We start from the raw sequence: 20,468 nt of genomic DNA on the forward strand, positions 1-20,468 counted from the left end.
TAATCAAACAAAAAATATTTTTATGAATACAAAAAAAAAATGTACGGCTTGGCAATTGTGCCTTCGTATTAACAAAATGAATGAAACAAATACAATTACAATGCTGTTTCTGAATGTAACAATATGGAATTTATGAATGAAAAACATGACTTTGACTTCATGAGTTATTATTGTCCCATGATGTAGCAAAACATGGGAACCAAAATATAACAAACAGCACAACACGTAAATGAATGCTGAATTCAAAGCATCATCATAAGTGTGCCTTCTTGTAACTTGTTGTTTTTCCCTCAGAAATGTCAACTATCATCAGCGATAGTTGAATTAACGTCATTGGGTGCCCCCAAGCGGAAGTGAGTGGCACGATAATGAGGCATTGACCAGCATGATGACACATTTATATTGTTTAAAAAAAAAAAAGTATTGCGTTATCGGCCATCTTTCAAGGCTGTTTCCTCATTGGCCGAGTCACGATGAAACGACGGCGCCCTAACGTGACCTCAGTGTGACTGGGCCACGCAGGCCCTTGCCCAAGCCTTTACCCAGGCCAATACACCCCCCCCGCCCCTCCATTTTTCCACACAAACAAGTTGAAGATTGAGAAAGAAGGTTTCCGCTGCTTCCTGTTAAAAATGCTCACATAGAGTCCAAATTAAAAATGGGAGGAACACGGTCTTGCCTTTCTTCAGTCGCCCTAAAACCAGAAATTTTGGTTCAATTATTGGAACCTAATGTAACATTACGTAAAGTTTGAATCACGCCGTGATTACATTTTGAAAACTAAAAATGCACTTTGACCTCCACCCCATCAAAAAAAAAAAAAAAAAAAAAAAAAAAAAAAAAAAAAAAGCTAATGTTGCTGTGTTATGCATTCACAGAATTTCTCTTCGTTGTAATGGGGAAATATCATTTCTGACATGAGTGTTATGAAAATTTAATTTGTTGCAAGCCAAAGTTGCAATGTCAAGTGTTTGACAGCAATTTTCACAATTTACAAAAATAATATTGCCAATATATATTTTTTTGATCGTATAGTTAATTTCTTAACAATTACTATTGTATTGCTGTATTATGTTATCATCATTATTATTATTGTTTACAATAATGATTGTTTATTAGACACCTTCTTTATTTACTATTTATGTGACTAGAGTAATAAAACAACTTCCACATTTGAAATGACTCCTAAAAGTGGCCATTTTCAAAATAAGTGGACTAATTATATTCATCATCATTGTTATTATTGATAACCACAAGCGGCCACACAGACAAAGGCCTCAACATGCCCGGTGGGCATGTACGGGCATTGTCCCCCTGGCTCAGTCAATAAAGTTACAGACAAAGTCACAAGCAAAAGGCCGCATCAGCACCAAGCAAGGAGGAAATTCTGGGAAATTCGGTTGCCTCACAAAAAACGTTCACGTCACTTCCTGAGGTGACAAATATGCGGTTTGCCAGCACTTCTTTAAAAAAACACAAGTTGGCCGAGGCGCAACATGCAGAGACGCGAGGGATGCTGGCGAGAGTGCAGAGACTGACCACAAGAGTGACACTTGTTGTTGCCTGGAGGAGAATGATTGGACGCCTGCTTTGGACTCAGTGGATGGGCACACCAACAAGTAAGTGAGGATTTGGGGGACACATTATTTGGCATTGTTAGAACAAACGTTGACATCAAGATGACAAGACCGACAGACGGCTAGACAGGGAGACAAACAGCGGACGGATACAGATAGCCACAGACACATACAGACGGACAGAAAAAGACAGAGACAGTCAAACAGTAGATCCACAGACAGACAGACAGACAGACAGATTGAGACAGACAGCTAGAGACATAAGAGACAGACAGATAGACAAGACGGACGGAGCGACAAGAGTTAGCCAGAGACATCCAGACAGTTAGCCAAGGGATAGACAGATGGCTTGAAACAGACAGACAGACAGATTGAGACAGACAGCTAGAGACATAAGAGACAGACAGATAGACAAGACGGACGGAGCGACAAGAGTTAGCCAGAGACATCCAGACAGTTAGCCAAGGGATAGACAGATGGCTTGAAACAGACAGACAGCTAGACAGAGATAGCTAGAGAGAGCGACAGACAGATAGCTTGAGAGACATACGGACAAACAGTAGACAGACAGATAAACACAGAGATAAGAGACAGACGGCTAGACAGAGGTAGACAGATATGGAGAGCCATTGATCCGGCCGATGACGTCTGCGTTACCTGTCTCTCCAGCATTGATTGCTCTCCTGCTGCTCCTGATGTCCACCAAGCAGGCGTCCGCCGTCAGGACTCGCCAGTGTTCCGATTCCCTCCAAAGGACTTTGAGGCTGACCAGACTCGCGCAGAGGGAATCTGCGGACCTCATCAAAACCTACGTGAGTCCGCACCTCCCGGAAGTCTCCTTGGGTACGTCCTTTGAGAATTGGTGGCAATTTCAGCAACTGTCTCTCTCCTTCCAGAAAGCCTCCCAGGGGGACATGTCGGACATCTTCTGCCAGGCGTCCCTTCAGGACATCCCCGAGCCCGTCATCTCCGGCCTGGAGCTTTCCGAGCGGCTGGAGAGCGTCCTGGAGAACCTGCGGGCATTCCTGCCCCACCTGAGGCGCATCTACGAGCAACAGGCAGAACTCCAGGCCCCCGGTAGTCCGGTTCTGGTGCAGCTAATCCACGCGGGCCAGCGCGGCCGGGACTTGGGGGCCCTGGTGCGGGCCTTCTACCGGGACGCCTTCCCCAACCTGCAGGAGCCGGCCCGGAGGCCCGTGGTCCTAGAGGCGCCGGCCCAGAACGTCTTCCAGCAGAAAGTCTACGGATGCGTTGTGGTCAAGACCTACAAGGGGTTCCTGACCAACGTGGCCCGGGAACTCAGGAGCCTCAAGGGCAAAGTGTGCAGAGGCAGGAGGGGCGTCAAGTCCTCGTGACGCCAGGAAGACGTCAGAGGAACCTTCGCATGACATCAGGCCTATTTATGATATTTATATTTAATATTTATGACGCAAATACTGGGAAATGTTGCACATGTTGCATTGGGACGAGGAAATGGACTTCTTGTCGCCCGGATGTATTAACGTGTCCCAGCAACTGAATAAAATTAAGGAGGAGAAAAAAGTAAAAAAAAAAAAAAAATAATCAGTAGCTCACTATTATTTATCACGATTAGGCCAGACACTGGTCGTTTTGTTATATTAGGACTTCGAGTTAAAACTGCTGGGTTAAAAATAACCCATATTGGGTTATGTTTTTGTTTACCTTGTACAGTTTTAAGGGTATACTAGGTCACTAGTCACTTTATTTGGTAAAACACAGACTTTTTGTCATTGCTCACTTCATTACGTCAGTGGCGGGTCGGGTCGCTTCATTTGGTCAGACATTTGCTTTGGGGTGCAACATTCATTGGTCGCTTTTGTGGGTCACTCACTGGTCCGTCCATGAGGTCAAACAATGACTGCTAGTCGTTGGCTTTTCAATTAGCTCAGACATTGACTGCTAGTAGTTGGTCGCTTTATGAGGGTCAAATACTGAGCCTCCGTCATTGGTCGCTTTATTAGGTTAGGAACTTAGAGTATGCTAGTCATTGGTTTTTTATTTTTTTTTTAGGGCAGACACTGATTGTCAGTCACTGGTCACTTAATTAGGTCAGTCAGTTTTTGCATTATGAGTGTCAGGTAGTGAAAGTCAGCCACTGGTCACTTTATTAGGTCAGACACTGGCTGTTGGTCACTGTTATTATTTTTATGATTGCTATTATGGTGTGAATGCAGACCGTATACATTGAAGTGGGCCGGCAACTGAATAAAAATCCGGAGAGAAGATTTTTTTTTTTGGTGTGTCTGTGTCGCAGGCGTCATGTGTTGCACCTGACTTTGTCCAAAAGAAAATCAGGAAGCGTCCTGAGACGTCTGACTGCGTGACGATACGCATCGCAGGCAAGGACGGAAACGCGTCTGGACGCTCGCTTGCCGCCGCGATGTCTCACTGTTATTTGGGAGCAATCAGACCACGACTGCTCATGCCTCACTGGACACTTGATGAAGTACAGCGACCGCGGTTGCCCATCCCACAGATCGTTGGCATGACGCAAGAGGGCCGGGCAGGCCCTTTCAGATCACAAGCTATGTGGAAACTGGAAGTCGGCGTTATCAAGTTCCCTTTATGAACAACGCAGAGTTATTTAAAGACACGCAAGCTAAACGGGGCAAGAGTGAGTTTTAGCTTTTCGCATGAATCTGGAGAAAGAGGTGTAATAATAGAAAGCAGAAAATGCAATTTGTGTTGAAACAAATGCCGAGCATTTCAAAGAACACTTACTTCAAGTCCCACCGCAATGATCAACATCAAAATACTGTTGCATGTTAATAACAAATGGACGAAGGGATGAAACCTAAAAAGTATGATCAATATTATCCTAAGTCATTTTAACACTATGATTTGATGTATATTATATGATTTGAACATTAACACTCAACCTAAACAAAGGAAAATAATCAAAAGTAGTTTGAATCGCTTCAGAAATGAATTAATGTGTGAATGGTTTATTTTCGGAGACTTTTTTTTCTAATCTCCCCTTCAATTCGACAGTAGCATTGTGTTTTTTACGGTTCTTGCACTACAAGTGTACCTGTTGATTTGGATGTGCACCCACATGCATTTAATGTTTATTCCTGCAGAGGGCAGCGGCCAACAAGTCCTTCACCAGACAGGCGATGACTTGGTTCCCATTCATGTGACAGAGAGACTATTTCTGTAGTCAGGGTTTCTAACCAGGGTTAGGCCGGGTTTTAAGTCCAGGTCTTGGTTTGTGTGTGTAAGGACCCGATGAAGCATTTAAGGCTTTGTTGACCCCTTCCAAGCTTCCGTTGTCCTTGCTTGCTTCCGTACAATTCATTTTTCTTCATCTTCTCGTTTTGATACATCCTTGTTTCCTTCATTTGTAAATTTATACCTGCCTTCTTCATACACAATTCTTTACTTCCTCCTTCCTTTCATACCAGCCTTGTTTCCTTTCTTCCTCTCAAAGATTCTTTTTTTTTCTTCCATCCTTCCCTTTCCTTTCCTAGCATCCATTGTTCCTCTCTCCCATCCTTCTTTCAACCCCTCCTTGTTTCCTTCCCTTGATCCATCCTCAAATCATTTAACAAGAGACTGACCTACTTTTGTCCCATCCTTTATAATGAAACAATGTGAACAATTTGCATAACAAATCAAATACAGAATATGAATCGCATGACCACGGCTAAAGAGAAGCGAAAGCACAACAGCAATTCGAAAATAAAACTAAAAAAACACTTTGTTGTGATTTATGTATTCATCAGTTCATAATTTATCACAACTTATCTTAAAAGTGTATTTTATTGTGGACAAAGGTTTATTACATGCGCAAAGTGAATGTATTGCAGAGTGCTGAAGCTGTTATAGCGGCCACAACATTAGGGACACCCACATTATCATCTTTTTCTTATTCATATCATTGTACTTTATAATTGAGAGCCAATAAAAATTATAGTAGACAATGCTTTTTTTCTTTTTTATACAGCTCAAAATGGATGTGACTAGCATTTGCCGCTGTGCCTAATGTTGTATGTAAAACCTACATGCGTGTAATCCCTGAAGAGATTAATTAATGCATCCCTTTAACAGTCTTAATTATCATCTTGTCATTTGCATATGAACATCACACGCGCATTATTGGATTGTTGCTTCAAAAGTATGACGTATCCTATTATTGCAAACACCACCATAGCCTGCCACCACTGCTATAATGTGAGAATATGCATATTTGGTATGAATTTGCATAGTTATTCAAATACACTTAAGGGTATACAGTGAACCCCCCACTATGTCGGCGATTTTAAGTAATTCTTTTTTTTTGCCATAGAATACTTTTTTTTTTTTTTTTAAATCCCATTGAGTAAATCGGATAAAAAAAATAAAATAAAAATAAAAAAATTTGCAAGTGTCCAAACTTTGGACATTCTCTGGCCTTTACGTATTCTTTCCTCTTTATCAATTTATTCTACACAGATCGTTACGTGGGTCTGTGGTAACATTAGTCCGTGTTTGTATATATTGCTGCTCCATGTGCGTTAATTTAGCAGTTGTATGAAGGTTTCTTTGATCCGAACATCAAAATCTCATTTCCGTTAGACCGTTTATGGCGCTTTGTATTACTGTATACGAAATGTTAGCATGACACAAGCAGACTTTCGAGACGTAATTATATGGGTTGGTTGAAGATTTTGCTGTTTAAATAGACAGTATGCTTCATTATTTTGTTTGATGGGTCCACTTTGTGGTACACTTCAAGTGGGAGCGAAAAATAAGCAGCTAGCCTCTTATTTAGAGAAGTGTGTGAGCCAAAGTCTTTTACTTAAGGCCCTGATAGACCAAAACGACGTTCACCAACAGTGACAAGCGCTTACCCCCTGTGGCGTCGGGCCGACTGTCAGCACGTCACGCTGGAAAAATACACCGCAACAACAGACAGCGACGCGTGACCATTAAACTACCTTCTGCGCATGCATAAGATGTAATACCCTTCCATACCATCGGCGGCGGTAGTCACCATTTCTCACCATATACATACATATACATTAAATATATATATATACATTAAATATATATATATATATATATATATATATATATATATATATGGTCATGGGTGGGTGGGTCTGAAACATATCCCGCAATCAACAGAGGTTCACTGTATATATGTATTTTTCTTAAAAGAACAAATTATTTTCATGATTATTGTTATCCTCATACAGATGTCAGTAGCACACAGTGGACGCATTCATATTCAGAAAACGAACGTTCATCTTGGCTTCAATCTCGAAGCTGTTCAGCAGCTGATAAAAGACACAAACAACCAGTTATTAATAATAAAGTTATTGTTAGGATTACTGGACACTATATATTGCTCAGTAACTCTGTACGTTTGTGTTTATGTTTGTAATAGTCTTTTTTTCAGTTGTACTTGAGTGAGGCAGTTTTAACATACTTAGCCAATAAAGATGATTTTGATTGTTATGATGAAGTTATTGTTATGACAGAATCATGGCAAGGACCCACCTTGAGGAAGTGCTCGAACGTGATGCCCTCGTAGAACTCGTCAGGCTCCTGTGAGTAACAAGTGTCAAATTGACGACCAAATAAGGAGTGTCGCAATTCACGCAATCAGCCCTGAACGTACCATGTGACCCATGGATATACCCGCCACCTCCAACATGGCAGCGTCCGCGATGCTTACAGCCGTTTCCTTGCCGATATGCCCGCTGCGAGAGAGGAGCTCCTCCACCACCTGCCCACGCATGCAAAGTTTTTTTTCCGATTCAACAAGGACAAGGACTTCAAAGACATACCAGACAAAGCTCGCTTGTTCTTTGGCTTTTTGGAGAGTTTTTGAGAAGATGGAACACGCATAAGACGTGAGTGAATGGAATAGCTAACAAATAACTTTATTGATAATAATAACTAATCCTGACCTCACCCTTGAAACTAGTATTATACCTTATATTGCTAGTATACAGCGCTGTGAATCACAATCAATACAACACCAACGCAAAATTGTGTTCAATCGCTAATGAAACACATAAAAACAACAAAAAAATCTATATTAGGTTTTCTCATTTCGCCAACACCATCCACATCCGCCCCTATGCTGACCTCCCAACCAGACACAAAGCCTTTACAAATACACAAAAGCAAACCACTCTGGTTACATCATATTCTAAAACGCTTTTTCAAAGGTCTTAGTGCCATGTAATGCAATAAATAATGAGCAGATTAAATCGTGTAAATGGTGGAAATTTACTTACACACCTTACTTTTGTGGCTGACAAGTTCCTTTTGCATCGATGCGCAACAGCAATCCATTAAAAAAAATAGTCATATGTATCTAACTATTTTCACTCATTATTGTCTGTAAAAAATCATCAAGACATTCGATCCGTCAACTATGGGTTCGTGAAAAAATATGAAATTAACCATATTTGGATATACGGGGTTCCTGTCCGACAGCTACCATACAGAGCGTTTTATTGTTGCGAACTGGCGCTAAGGAAATAAAACAGATTTGACTCACATGTCTGTACTCCTCCAGGGTTATGGTACCATCGTTGTCCGTGTCGTGCATATTGAATAAAACTGCACACAAAAACACACAGCAGGCGATTTCAAAAAGCAAGCTATGAAAAACCCAAAGAAAACAGGCAACGCACATCTCAGCTTCTCTCTGCGGATGATGTCCCGCTCCTCGTCCGTCATGCTGAGCGACGGCGGCTTGAAGTGGGACATGATCACCACAAACTCTTCCAGGTGGATCTCCTCCATCGAGCCCTCGCCGGGCGGGATCAGGTTCCTGTAAAAATGTGTGTGTGTTGGGGGGGGGGGATTAATCTGAAGCGCAGCTTTTCATTGAATTATTAAAATGTAACATTTTAGACTTGAAGTTGGACTTGTTTGAATTGGTGGATAAATGTGAAAGGAGGAAAATACATAAAAATCTCTCTTAATTTGGGAACGTTATAATCAGCGCCATATACAGTATGTCCTGAATGGGCTGAACAGTTTTGAAGTTGGACTAATGTTTTATATATAATTTAAAAAAGAAAAAGGCATAGGAAAAGTCAAGTATTTTGCTGCAGAACAACACATGCACGAATGCTGAGGCATCACGAGTTAGTACCTCCTGTCAAAGAAAGCCTCTATGATCTGCGCTCGGATGGGATTCCAAGCCAGATCGTGGATGGCATTGAAGTGTTCTCTCCTGGACTAGTCAAAACACAGACACACAGGAGGAGAAAAAAAAACCCAAAAAACATTGAGCAGCAGTCGAGGTTTTCTACAAGGCCTTGCTGCTGTCACTCAGGCGCTCGAGTGACAGCTGCAGCCTGTTGGGCAGGTTTCGAACTTCCATCTGCATATGGGTCACACAAAAGAATTCAAAGTACCGCAGGGTGTCTTCATTGTGGCTCAACTGCTTGAATCTTTTGTGGAGAACACCAATCTGCTCACAGGTGACTGCAAACACAAACGCACATCGTTGAGTTCCCAATATAGTTCTTCCACTGCCCCCCCAGAAAAAACATCCAAAAAGTGATTGGAAAAAAAAAAAAAAAAAAAAAAGAACAAAAACGCATACAAACATGAGTTTCTGCAAATTGGGGAATGCGGAGCCCAAAATGCTAAGTCCATTCAGGGACAATTTTTATTTATTTATTTATTTTAAATCCCTCAGTCCATATTGTACGCATGTTATACTACCCCTGGTGGCCCCTGAAGGACCACTGTACAATACGTAATATACAAGTAGGTAGATTTGTCTTATGTTTCATTTAATGCAGCAGAGTTCAGTTACGCTGCTTTTTGCTGGAATATTAAATTATTTACGAGTAAACCGAGCTGGCACATCCTCATATGACGCAGATGCACACATGCTCAATGGACTCTTCATTAGGTACGCTTGCACACTCAAATAAGACACCTCCTACCCAAATACTCATAATGAATAGTTTCTTTCGTTCTCTCTTTTTTTTGTTTTAATTATTATTATTATTTTATTTTTATAAGAATGACAAAAGTTTAGCTTTTGTTTTTGTTTTTTTGAAACCACTAAAATCTCACGGAAGCTCATGGAACTAACCAAATATGTTGTAGAAATAAATGAAGAAAAAGAACAAACAAAATCAAAGAATACATAACATTGTCGAAAAATTGCATTGCATCACACTGAATCTGTTTATAATATTTTGGGAGATGGAAAAATTATTAAGCACGCCTCCGTCAATACTTAGCATGATTATCGCTTTTTAATCTCATTACATTGTGCGGCTGTACCTAATTAAGTGGCTAGTGGGTGTAAGTCTAACATTCACAATTCGACAAACTGGCTCGGAATAGTATCGCAAGCACGAACAATACTCACAGCCTGTCTTTTCCGCCAGTTGTGTGTACTCGGGAGGACCAGATAGTGACTGCCAAATGCCCATCACGTCCACAGACTCGTAGTTAATTTTTTTTTTTTTTTAAGTCCAAAATGGGACCAGGACCGGGACAGGTGGTAGTGGTCGTATTCGTGGTGGTAGACGCCTCGTCAGCTAGCTGCAAGCGATCTTATAAGCTCGAGGGAACATGTTTGAAAAGCACCAGTGTTCTGTTCACCTGACCTGACTGCCTGTTGACACAAACACTACAGCCTTCATCCCGATTCCCGAGAATGGCAAGCATTACTTCCGCAATCAACACCTGTGACGTCACATGTCCAGGCTACTACCGCCTCAGCAGTTAAAATCAAATTTATTATTCATTTATTTTTTATTTTAGACAAGTCATGTGAGTAGGGAAAACATCTATGTCCTTTGTCGCTCCCTCCATTTTCTTAAATGATTATTGTTGTTTTTTCTTCGTCTCTTGTTGTGTACTGTGCAGTAACGATCTGATTTGAAACAGGTGTGCCCAGCAGGGACAGAAAGATTCCCGATTGGCTGAAAACCCGGAAAAAGGGAAATGAGGAAGGGGTCTTGGGCGGGAGTGAACAACAATGAACGAAGAGGAAATAAGGTAAGATCAACAAAACTGCTTTTTATATGTTTACATATGGTTTAGTCCTTATTTCACACACATGCCCGACTTTTTGCTCAGTCGAATTCAAACAGAGTGAAGTCCCAGATAACAGACAAAACGCAGGTCAAATATTAACAAGATAACTGGCTGGTGTGCACACTCACAATACAGGTACTGTACTGTAAAATGGCTGCTGTTGTTCTAATGGGATGTTTGGGAGAGCAATCAATCCCAGCCAGTGTGCTATGATAACTTGTTGTCCAATTTTGCTTAATTGAACTGAAAATTATTTCCTATTACTATTATTATCATTCATCATGTATCTAGGCCGACGATATATACTGACAGGTACCACAATTTAAATGGTCTTTCACAAGATGGAAGAAGGCATTGTACATGCATACATGAATGCTTTGGGTGCCCTGGCACTGGCCCTTTTGGCACTGCCCAAAGTCCTCTTTTGTCCCTTTTAAACAAATGTACTGAGTACATAATGTGTGTATCCACTTGTTGCTATTCATATAACAGATTGCATCAAGAATGAGTAAATGTGTACTGAATTGAAACAAGCTCATTATGATTTGTGCCCCTGCTATATTGCAGATTTTTAAGCAATTTGTTTCTGACGTGGTTTTTACACTAAACAGGGAAGTCAGAATTCAGAGTTGCGTGACTTCAGTGTAGTGCCACATCTTGCCACGTCATGCTGGGCAGCAGTGAGGTCGACAGGAAGAGATGGACCATAATTAAACACCAGAAGATGAAGCAGAGAAGGTCCCCAACTAAACTCTAATCAGAGTCGTTCCCACTGAGCATAGTTTCTCAATGTGTGTTCAAGTTGCAGTTGGTTGGAGGTCAACGATTATCATAGCCTGTGGTTGTGGGCCTACAGATTTTTCTCATGTAAAATGTATGCCTTGATTCTTTGGGAAACATTTGTGTGTAGAGTATCTTTCCTATTGTGTTGTGAGCGTGTGTGTGTATGTGGTTTTTTTTTTTTTTTTTTAAATCATGCAACCCAATCTGCTGCTCTTGGCCCTGAGGCAAAATACCTTCTGTGTACAGGGTGTGGACTTGAACGCACCGTGCTGTCACTTTGCAACAGGTTCCAACAATGCCTGCATATAAAAAAAAGCAACACAAAGAGCCAGGGATCAAGTGTTGTCAAGTGAGGACTTATAGGGTGCACACCACACGGTGGTAGTATTTCACCAAGCAGTCCACATTAAGTGCCACTTCTGTTTGGTTGTTTTAGAGCTGAGGTCAAAGAGGGCTATTGCGGTGAAGGATGTACATAGTCTGGAGTGTATCCTCTGATGTGTTTTCTTGTAATTCTGTTGTGAAGGAATGTCTTGGGGATAAAATCAAGTCTTTCTCGTGGTTGATGTTACTGGTTGTGATGCTTTGTCTTTTAAGAGTAGTACCGTATGTATATTGGTGCACTGGAATGAAACAGCAGAGTAATGCCTACATTTGATTTCATTTATTAGGCGGCTGGGGTTCCCCTTTGCTTACTCTCCGGATTACTGACTCATTGCCTGATTGTTGGCTATGGCCCTATGCAAATCTCTCCAGCACATTTTTCCTGGATTGATCTTAGGTTGCCAACCCCGTCTACCCTTAAACTTCCTGTCTTGACAGTCTCCCAGGACTCCACTCAGTCCCCGTGCCTGTTTGATGTTCTGGTACAATGACAACAAAGTGTCAATCATGGCTCAGCTTCAGAAAACAGGTGAGCCGTGATTGGTCGTTACTTGATCCCTGAGCAACTACGATGTCATTTTCAGTCGAGAGAAAGAGACAAAACGGCCGCCACCTGAGATGGCTAAAAACGGGTGGATTTTGCTTCTTAACTCATATTCCACAAAAACACTTGAAATCAAAATGCTGTTTTTAGACTAGTGGAGGCACAAATAACATTATTGTAAAGAAAATGTGGGAGTTGACTTAGCCTAAAAAACTAAATAAAAATACGTGATTTCTTTCTTTTAATTTGTTCCTACAAATGACTTTGGATCAAATGTAAACCTCAAAGCACAAATGTTTGCCCAGCATGTAGCCAATATTATATTGGCGTATGTTGAAGAAATGCTTGCTAGCCACTTCATTTGTATTGAGCACAGTGGATTAAATTGAATGAAAGCGCATTCATCAATTCCATCAAGTCAACCACAACCCAGCTTTGTCTTTCTCGTGGGTTTAGTTTTGTCGGTGGAGTGTAATCAATGCGCCATGCAGGTCTAAATCCAATCCTAAAAGGCAGCTTGCTTCACAGCTGTTTTGCAGCGCTGCCAAACGCTTGCAACGGTCACAGCCTACGCCTTCTCCACCTCCGCCACCGCCCTCAACCAGCAGCTGTCACTTGGTGGTGAATCGGAAACTGTGACGCTGTCATTAGCATTACAGAGCTTATATTCCGCCTCTGAGTATAGCTTGATATCTTGGGGTAGTGTAGATGTTGGACCGCATTCGTCGAAATTTGAATTGCAGGTAAATGGCCTCGCAACGTGGCGGCTCTCACGGCCAATCAGAAACGTAGTATCACGTGAGAGTTTTCCAGGTACCCAAGCGAGATCCAATTCAAGTGTCCTAATCGGTGGTGTTTGGCCGCGTCGCTCGGCGTGTGGCTGGCCTTAGTGCTGTGCCTAAGTGACATGAAAACAAACAAACGAACGAGCTGTCTGCGGGAGGAACAACAGGCAATTGTGAAGCGGAGCGGAGGTGCTGGGATCACCAAGGAGTTTTGTACGCCAAGGAGACCCCCTCGTATGCTCATCTTCAGATGGTGTTTTTGCCTGTGAAGACCACATTTATACCAGTCAGAGGTGTCTATGGGCGGAAAGCGGGCAATTGTGAAGCTGACCGAAGATATGACCCGTATGCTGAAATTCCGATTGGGCTTTTTTGCCCGTGAAGACGACACTTGTAGCGGCCAGAAGTGAAACCGAGACGTGAGCTGTCAGCTGCCTGTGAGAGGAAGTACAAGCAATTGTGAAGTAGAGAGACAACATTACGCAAGCGATTGTGATGTTATTTTGCTTTGGATTGACAGCTGGGGAAAAAAAGCCACCGCAGCCGGGATTGATGCAGTCGCTCCTCCACCATCAATCTATCCTCAAACAGGCAAACAACCAAACCTTTTCCTCCCCCATCTTTACGAGCCTGTGTCCTTGATGCGCTCTTTCGCGCCATACCGCCTTCACCTCAGCGTGTTTGTCTGACGGCAGCGCGTACGTGAGCACGCCGCACTGGGGCGGCTGGGGACTTGATTTGAATAAAGACGGTTGTTTGGGCCTCTCGACGGGAGAAGGGTGGTCAAGGAGAGAGGGCAGCTGGTGCCTGCTTTGCATGCGCGAGGGGGCTTCCAAGGGGAGGCCGAGAAGTTGACGGGGCGTCGCAGTGCTCCCTCGGACGACATCTGCTCACGTCGAAGAAGGAGAAGAGGAGATGAAGAAAAGCTGTCCTGAGAGCACTGCGCCTTTTTGCTTTCCTCACCTGCTTTCTGCTTCACTGTGCAGCAGCCGGCTCAAAGCGTGCCTGACACACTCTGACATCCTTAACGCAAGCATACAAACAGAACCACTGGGCACAGTGCCAACCGGTTCCAACTCAAGATGAAACCGAATGCACAATGTCCACCTGGCTTCCGCAGTGAACCCTCGCCGTTTGCGGGCTAAGGGACCGAGTCCTGAGGCAATTAGGGTCAGCGTTGCCGTTTTCAAATCAGGGCAGTGAATTCATGCTAATAGCAGAGGTGGACAATTGATTCAATTTTGCCTGTCTGTCATCCGTCAGCGACCTGGGTACCCGTCCGTCATTTCTTCAAGCCGAACCAAACTGTAATCGTCAGTTGGTCCAAAAAAAACCCCAAATGCCAGCAACTGAGAGGTACGTCGATACTTGTCCTGGTAAGCGGCGATCACTTTGGCGGACAAAGGTCCACTAACGTCAGTGCTGTCCCATCATTCTTTTGTCATCAGCAAAACCGTCGTCCATCAGTGACCGAGTGATGATCCGGTCCATCCGACTGACGGAATGCCCACCTCTGGCTAATATGTTTCCTTTTGTGATACTTGAAAGCTTCAATCAAGGAAAACAAGACTTATGGCTTTTGATGGCAAAATTCAAATTGATTTACAGATATGCAGTATAATGAGAAGCTATCATGTAATTACACTTTAAGGTAATGGGGTAAGGAAGACTTGTTTGCGCGCTTCTCCAAATAAGAGTCAAAGCGTGCTTGCTTCAAGCTGTTTGCTCTCATTGCCAATTAAAATTTACCTAATTTGTCACCCTAAGACAAAAGACAATTAAATACTGTACATACGTGAAGAGATTTGATTACCAAAATGCATTTCCTCTAACAGAAGTCCGTTAGTTTAATGCTAACATAATTCGAAAGGCCATAGACAGGCTAAAGGAAATTGACAGGCTAATGGAGCAGCAACACAATCAAACAGTACACAGCAATACTTACATGTTCATTGCATGTCAAATTTAGCTCTAGATTCTAGAATATAGTAAACACATTTTGGACTTTAATGTATGAAATGAGGTGTTCCTAAACTATTGCAAGTACCTTTGTGTTAATCAAAACCTTTCGCGAGGCAGAATCATGTTTTCTTCCCCCGTTTCTGATTGAGAATTTCAACCTGAGGCTGGGTAATTATGGCAAAATAATAAAGCGATTTGTAATTGATATTGAAAGCACGTTTAATACCCACAATCTTTCATTGAGTTCAAGATGTATTTATTCAACAAATGTTTTATTTTTTTTGCAGTTTAATTATAACTTGAAAGAACAACCAGATAACATTTTCGTTTTTCTTGGATTTATAAGCGGACGAGCTTTAATGGCATTTTACCATAGGGTGCAAAGATGTGGAACAGATGCAACCTGTCAGAGGAACAGCAAAACAGTGAGCAAAAGGGGGATACACAACAAGGGTCCGCCGGGTCACGTTTTACAGCAGATGAAAAGAAAACATGGAGGGTGGGGGGTAAAAAACAACAACTTCTGACTGATCTCCTGCACGTGTGTTTGGTGGGAGAAAAAAAAAAAAAAAAAACTCTGCAAACAGGCATACATTAATCCACGACACGCAGACTAGCACATGTGGAGTTGGTGTGGGGAGTGTTGGGGCGAACATCACAGACCAACCTGCAGAGGGCAGTCTTTGCAGCCAAAAGTGGTGCCACCACTTCCCATTCTCCAGGTGCACCACAATAGGATAGTGTTGTATATATCATATGAGTGAGTACGCATGAGTCTGTGTCATATTTTCATCATCGTAACGATCTCAAATCCAATTCACCACATACTTTGGATCAAATGCTCAGCCCGAGTTGTACCTAATGACGTGTCCGGCGAGTGCATCGTCACGTCAGTGCGAGGCGCAGACGCACTTCGGTCTTGAAGAGTTGCGCGTCTGTATTAAGAGTTGCGCCTCTGTCTCCGCTGGAAAGGAACAACACTCATAAATCAGCCGCTTGAAGACGGTGAAAGTGCTCGTGAAGAAGAATCACGGCCCATTTAATGGCAATAAAACGCCGCTTCCTCCTTTCTGGGCCGCGCTGACAGAAAGTTGAGCCTTTGTGTGCAATTATTCATCGGAAGTGCCGTATGATGTGCCTTCAGCGTAACTTGTGTGACAAGTGACGCCTTTTTAATGCCGCTCTGCCTTTGTTTGATGTGACAAGGCTTGCCTTTTCCAAGCCAAGGAAAAGTGTCGCTATCCCACTTTTCACTCGTTAAAACCTGAGTCGTGCGCTAATCGAGCCGAGCGTGTGTTTATGAATTTATAAATTGGTCGTCCGGTCTTCGCAAGCCATGGGGAGCGTGTCATTGCACTGGGGTTAGGTGATGATGTGAATGACTGGCATTGCAGGTGAATAAAGTTCAGATGTTCTGGTAGGCTTTTCCTGACTCTTTGGTTTCCTAGCAGAAGAAGTGTAAGTGCCAACACTGCCTTCTCTTTGGAACTGTTCATAATTCCATCCACCCTGTCTAAGGCCCCAGGTCCAGTCCCTGCCACCACCTTGCTTCACTGTAGTATTGTTGTCTTTGAGTGATGATCAGCTTTGTGTTTGCACCCAACATAGCGGAAGGTTGAACCTTGGTTTCATCAGACCATAGCAAAGTCTCTAAAACACACGTTGGGAATTGCGCTTTGATGATAAATGATTTTGAGCAAAGAACGTCAGGTTGGAATTGTTAGTCATCGCATGCTGCCTACTATTGTGTTGGCCACCAGTGCGTCAGTGTCTGGCCTAGTTTGCCCTTAAGAGGGACTGACGTACCGGCTGCACTGAAGGGCACGCGGGCCTTGTTAAGCAAATGGATCCAAGCAGAGGGCAGGCATGAACGTTGTGCTTCACGCCACACTCTGCCCTGCCGTGGTGTCCCATTTCTCAGTACAATTATCTAAATACCAAGTGCATATAAAAGTCTCAATGCGCCACGTGTGCGAAAATGGACACTTTTAAACTGATTTCATGGTGACGATTGCAAATGTCATGGGTGGGAAGGATTGGGGGGGATTTCCAGGCGGGAATATTATTTCAGATATGACTCATTGGATACTGTAAAGCAAGGGTGGCAAAAGTGTGCTCAAAAAAAAAAATTATGAAACACACACATGCATCTCACCAACTTTGTCTTAAATCGGAAGTCAACCCAAACACACTTTTTTCAAGAATGTTCTATGCAAGCCCACTAGTTGAAACAAGGCATTCTGATAAATATTGAGTTTGTGGAATAAGAGTTAATCCACCCGTTTTTAGCCATCTCTGGGGGCGGCCATTTTGCCACTTCTGTCGACTGAAAATGACATCGCAACTGCTCAGGTAACGACCAATCACGGCGGACCTGTTTTCTGAGATTGATGGGCAACTGGCGGCCCGCGGGCTGCATGGAGCGTGCAACCGCACTCTGAGTGCCCTCCTGAAACGCTTTGAGTACCAAAGGTAGATGAGCGCTATATAAGTGACAGCCCATTTGATTGATTTAAAAAAATTAATTAATTAATCAAAGGAACAGACCGGTTCAAATTCATTTTCAACTCTACATCTTTAGAACATAACCAATTATTGACCCAAATTTCTGTGCGCAAGTGTAAGCATGCGATAATCATTCTCTGAAAATATAGACGAAATGAAACTCACAATATTTTGGACGTCGTAAGGTTGCCTGCTCACGTTCCGTCCCTTATTGACCAAAAAAACATGTCTGTCACCAAAATGTACGGATGTGGACATTTGTTTTTGTGCTCTTTTTTTATCCCCTCCATCAATAATTGATGTCGCTGTATTCTGTTATCTCTACAGGCTTATTTATTTATTTATTTATCTATTTATTTATTTAGTAGCGTCCATCTAAGGGCCGTGTCATCTTGAGAAATGAACCGGCGCGGTGCCGCAGGCCGCTGTCCTACGGCTGTCGTCTTTATGGCCAAGGTCAACCAATTGCTGATAGCCGTTTCATGACTGTGAGGCCCGGGTCCTTGCACCCGCTACGCTATGTCGAGTGGGATTGATGAGGATTTAGTGGTCGTTGAGGGCGCGGGGTGACAAACTTGACAGGGCGGCGGCGGCGTTTTGCTGCACACTGGCGGTGAGGAAAAATGTCAAAATGAAAGGTTACGCTTTGGCAACTGGATTTTAAGGTGATGTCTAGCCCCAGGTAGATGCAAAGGTAACTACTTTTATTCATTGCCTGAGTTCAATGAAATGATCATGGCAGCAATGTTTGCGCAAACTCCGTTTGTGTTATTATATGCTGTGGATTCAAATGTGAGTTTGATATTAAAACAATGAGAACAGGATAAATCATTTGGAAACTTTTTCGACTTTTGGAAAAATTACACTGTCTGTAGTCTGACCCGTTTGGAAACAAAATGACTTGCACAGTTTTTCCTCCACGGCCTTTTTAGACATGAGTGGACAACAAATATACTCGGTTTAATTTCACACTTGATGGGTGGGTGGGCAGCCACTCCACAGACCCAACGGCAATGCTACCTTGACTTGCGCATGCTCCAAATTACGAGCCATAATTTGCCTATAAGAGCTGCAAAGCCAAAGCTGTCAAATGCTGATGGCCTCACGTCAGTCTGAATGTTACCTGTAATTAAAAAGGGGAAAAACAGCAAGTGTTGGCGCCCTGTAGTTGATGATGTCAAATATATTTTCCATCGCGCGTAAGCTTTAATGCTTTTAACCTTGACTGTCATTGCTTTGTGCGAGATGTTTTTTTTATTTATTTTTTTATATTGTTTATCAGGGTGGTTATCATTCAGTCGGCGCTGTAGATCCATAACGACGTACAGCCGCAGTCATCAATCAACCCGAATGACATCTCAACTCCAACGGGCGTATGAGTCACATGTAGATCTGTGCTTAAAGCTTTGCTAAGCGACTCTGAGGATGAGAAAATGGCAAGGGAGTAAACCCAAAAGCCTTTTTTTTTTTTTTTTTTGTAATGCGGCATTAAACCCCAGCCAATTAGATTTGGACCGCAGACTTCTTGTCCAGACAGCGGCACTTGTATATTTGAGCTCTGACATCCCTGCTGCAATCTATTGGCCATCAAATTCTTATTTTAGCTCAATCTTCCAGTAAAGTCGCAGAAAATGAACATCCTTTTTTGTATTCTTCTTTTATAATAGTTCCAACAAAACACCGTTTTATTTTTACTGTAACCTTTTCATTGGTTGGGGTGCAGCCCTTGATTGCCACAGAGTCTTAATAATTCATCTTTTGTGGGAGTTCTTCTTTCGGGAAAGCTGCTTTTTCGACACAAAGCGTGGTCCATTAAAAAAGCTGGACTGAATGAGTTTATTGTGCAAGAACCCCATCGAGAAGAATTAGACAGAGAACTCCTGAAGTCACTTGTACTATTAGAATTTGACCATTTTCAGGAAGAATCCGCCTCTTTGCTCTGACTGCCGTCACAATGCCACGTTTTGCCGTTTCTTTGGCTTTTTGTACATTTGCCTCAATGTGGGTTATTAAGCGAAAAAGTGAGAAACTGACTAGTATGGAAAGCTATACTAACATCCCCCCCAATATTCAGTGTAGACTGTAAGACAATTAAGCACATGACTGCCACTTTTGGACTACTAGTACAGCCTTAAGATACATGTCAAGGATAGCGAAAAATGCTATTGGTTTAGACCCCAGTGCCCCAGTTTGTGACTTTTGGCCGAAATGTGTCACACTGTTTGAAATAAATCAGTTTTGGGTGTACTGTTCTAACCAAAGAGTGGCTTTGGTTATGGGAGTTAGGGCGTTGACACAAAACGAGTGGTTGATAATTTTATAACCCTTCAATGTTTTTCTATTTAAATGGATATAAGTACTTTTAAACATCTATGCTAATTTCCGGTAGTAATTTCTCGTCTCTTGCATTTCAATTCATGTTAACATTAAGAAAGGGGGCTTTGTTTTGACAAAATCATGCGGTTTGTCTTGTACAAGCGTTATCATAAAGCAACACCCCCCCCCCCCCCCCCCCACCAAAACTAATCAATGAAGTGATCACGGCTGAATGGGTATAGAGATAAAATTTGACGATTTTTTAAATTCTACTTCTATTCTGTCAGGTTATTTATTACTGCGGGATATGCAAGTGCAAAAAAAACCCACACTGTACAACTTTTCCGATAAGCTGTCTTCTTACTTGATATCACTTCAGTTGGCGGTTTGTTTCGACCGGCGGGCGCTTCGCACGTGGTCCCGTCTCTTATCTGAGGGCGGCAGCTTGAATGTTTGATCCGTCTGATGTTCCATCACCTTCAAGGCAAGTCGGAAAAAAAAAAGAGTGGTTTACAGCTTTCCCAAATAATGACACGTGCCCCACCCCCCTCCTCCAAATGTACAGAACACCATCCCTAG

General features: G+C 42.6%; 3 protein-coding genes across 6 annotated transcripts in view; 2 read left to right on the forward strand and 1 right to left on the reverse strand.

Moving 5' to 3' along the window:
* The first annotated feature begins 1,441 nt into the window (after positions 1 to 1,441).
* m17 (IL-6 subfamily cytokine M17) lies at positions 1,442 to 4,465 on the forward strand. Its single transcript, XM_086054115.1, has 3 exons — positions 1,442 to 1,619; positions 2,247 to 2,389; positions 2,474 to 4,465. Exons 1-3 carry the CDS (start codon positions 1,445 to 1,447, stop codon positions 2,930 to 2,932), a joined length of 777 nt encoding a protein of 258 aa, XP_085910241.1. The 5' UTR covers positions 1,442 to 1,444; the 3' UTR covers positions 2,933 to 4,465.
* Positions 4,466 to 5,159: 694 nt separating this feature from the next.
* Positions 5,160 to 10,270, reverse strand: tescb (tescalcin b). The gene is made up of 8 exons (XM_086054114.1): positions 9,937 to 10,270; positions 8,963 to 9,032; positions 8,698 to 8,778; positions 8,231 to 8,370; positions 8,095 to 8,156; positions 7,204 to 7,311; positions 7,083 to 7,130; positions 5,160 to 6,859 (listed from the first exon to the last, which is right to left on the reverse strand). Exons 1-8 carry the CDS (start codon positions 9,998 to 10,000, stop codon positions 6,782 to 6,784), a joined length of 651 nt encoding a protein of 216 aa, XP_085910240.1. The 5' UTR covers positions 10,001 to 10,270; the 3' UTR covers positions 5,160 to 6,781.
* A 219-nt stretch (positions 10,271 to 10,489) lies between these two features.
* Positions 10,490 to 20,468, forward strand: part of cabp7b (calcium binding protein 7b) — a 39,920-nt gene continuing 29,941 nt past the window's right edge. For all 4 annotated transcript variants that reach the window (XM_086054087.1, XM_086054085.1, XM_086054089.1 and 1 more), the window contains exon 1: positions 10,490 to 10,571. The gene's annotated coding sequence lies outside the window, so the exon portion shown is untranslated. The remainder of the gene's footprint in view (positions 10,572 to 20,468) is intronic.

The sequence above is a fragment of the Filicampus tigris genome, chromosome 15, assembly GCF_054856515.1.
Source record: "Filicampus tigris isolate MCC_2025a chromosome 15, RoL_Ftig_1.0, whole genome shotgun sequence".
NCBI classification, from domain to species: domain Eukaryota; kingdom Metazoa; phylum Chordata; class Actinopteri; order Syngnathiformes; family Syngnathidae; genus Filicampus; species Filicampus tigris.

Bases quoted from the DNA above. Each gene is read 5' to 3' on its own strand.
- m17 (XM_086054115.1), top strand. From the start codon at position 1,445: ATGCGGTTTGCCAGCACTTCTTTAAAAAAACACAAGTTGGCCGAGGCG. The intron at 1,620-2,246 runs GTAAGTGAGGAT...CTGTCTCTCCAG, and splicing joins GTGGATGGGCACACCAACAA to CATTGATTGCTCTCCTGCTG. The intron at 2,390-2,473 runs GTGAGTCCGCAC...CTCTCCTTCCAG, and splicing joins CGGACCTCATCAAAACCTAC to AAAGCCTCCCAGGGGGACAT.
- tescb (XM_086054114.1), bottom strand. From the start codon at position 10,000: ATGGGCATTTGGCAGTCACTATCTGGTCCTCCCGAGTACACACAACTG. The intron at 8,371-8,697 runs GTACTAACTCGT...ACATTTTTACAG, and splicing joins GAGGCTTTCTTTGACAGGAG to GAACCTGATCCCGCCCGGCG. The intron at 7,131-7,203 runs GTACGTTCAGGG...TGTTACTCACAG, and splicing joins GTATATCCATGGGTCACATG to GAGCCTGACGAGTTCTACGA.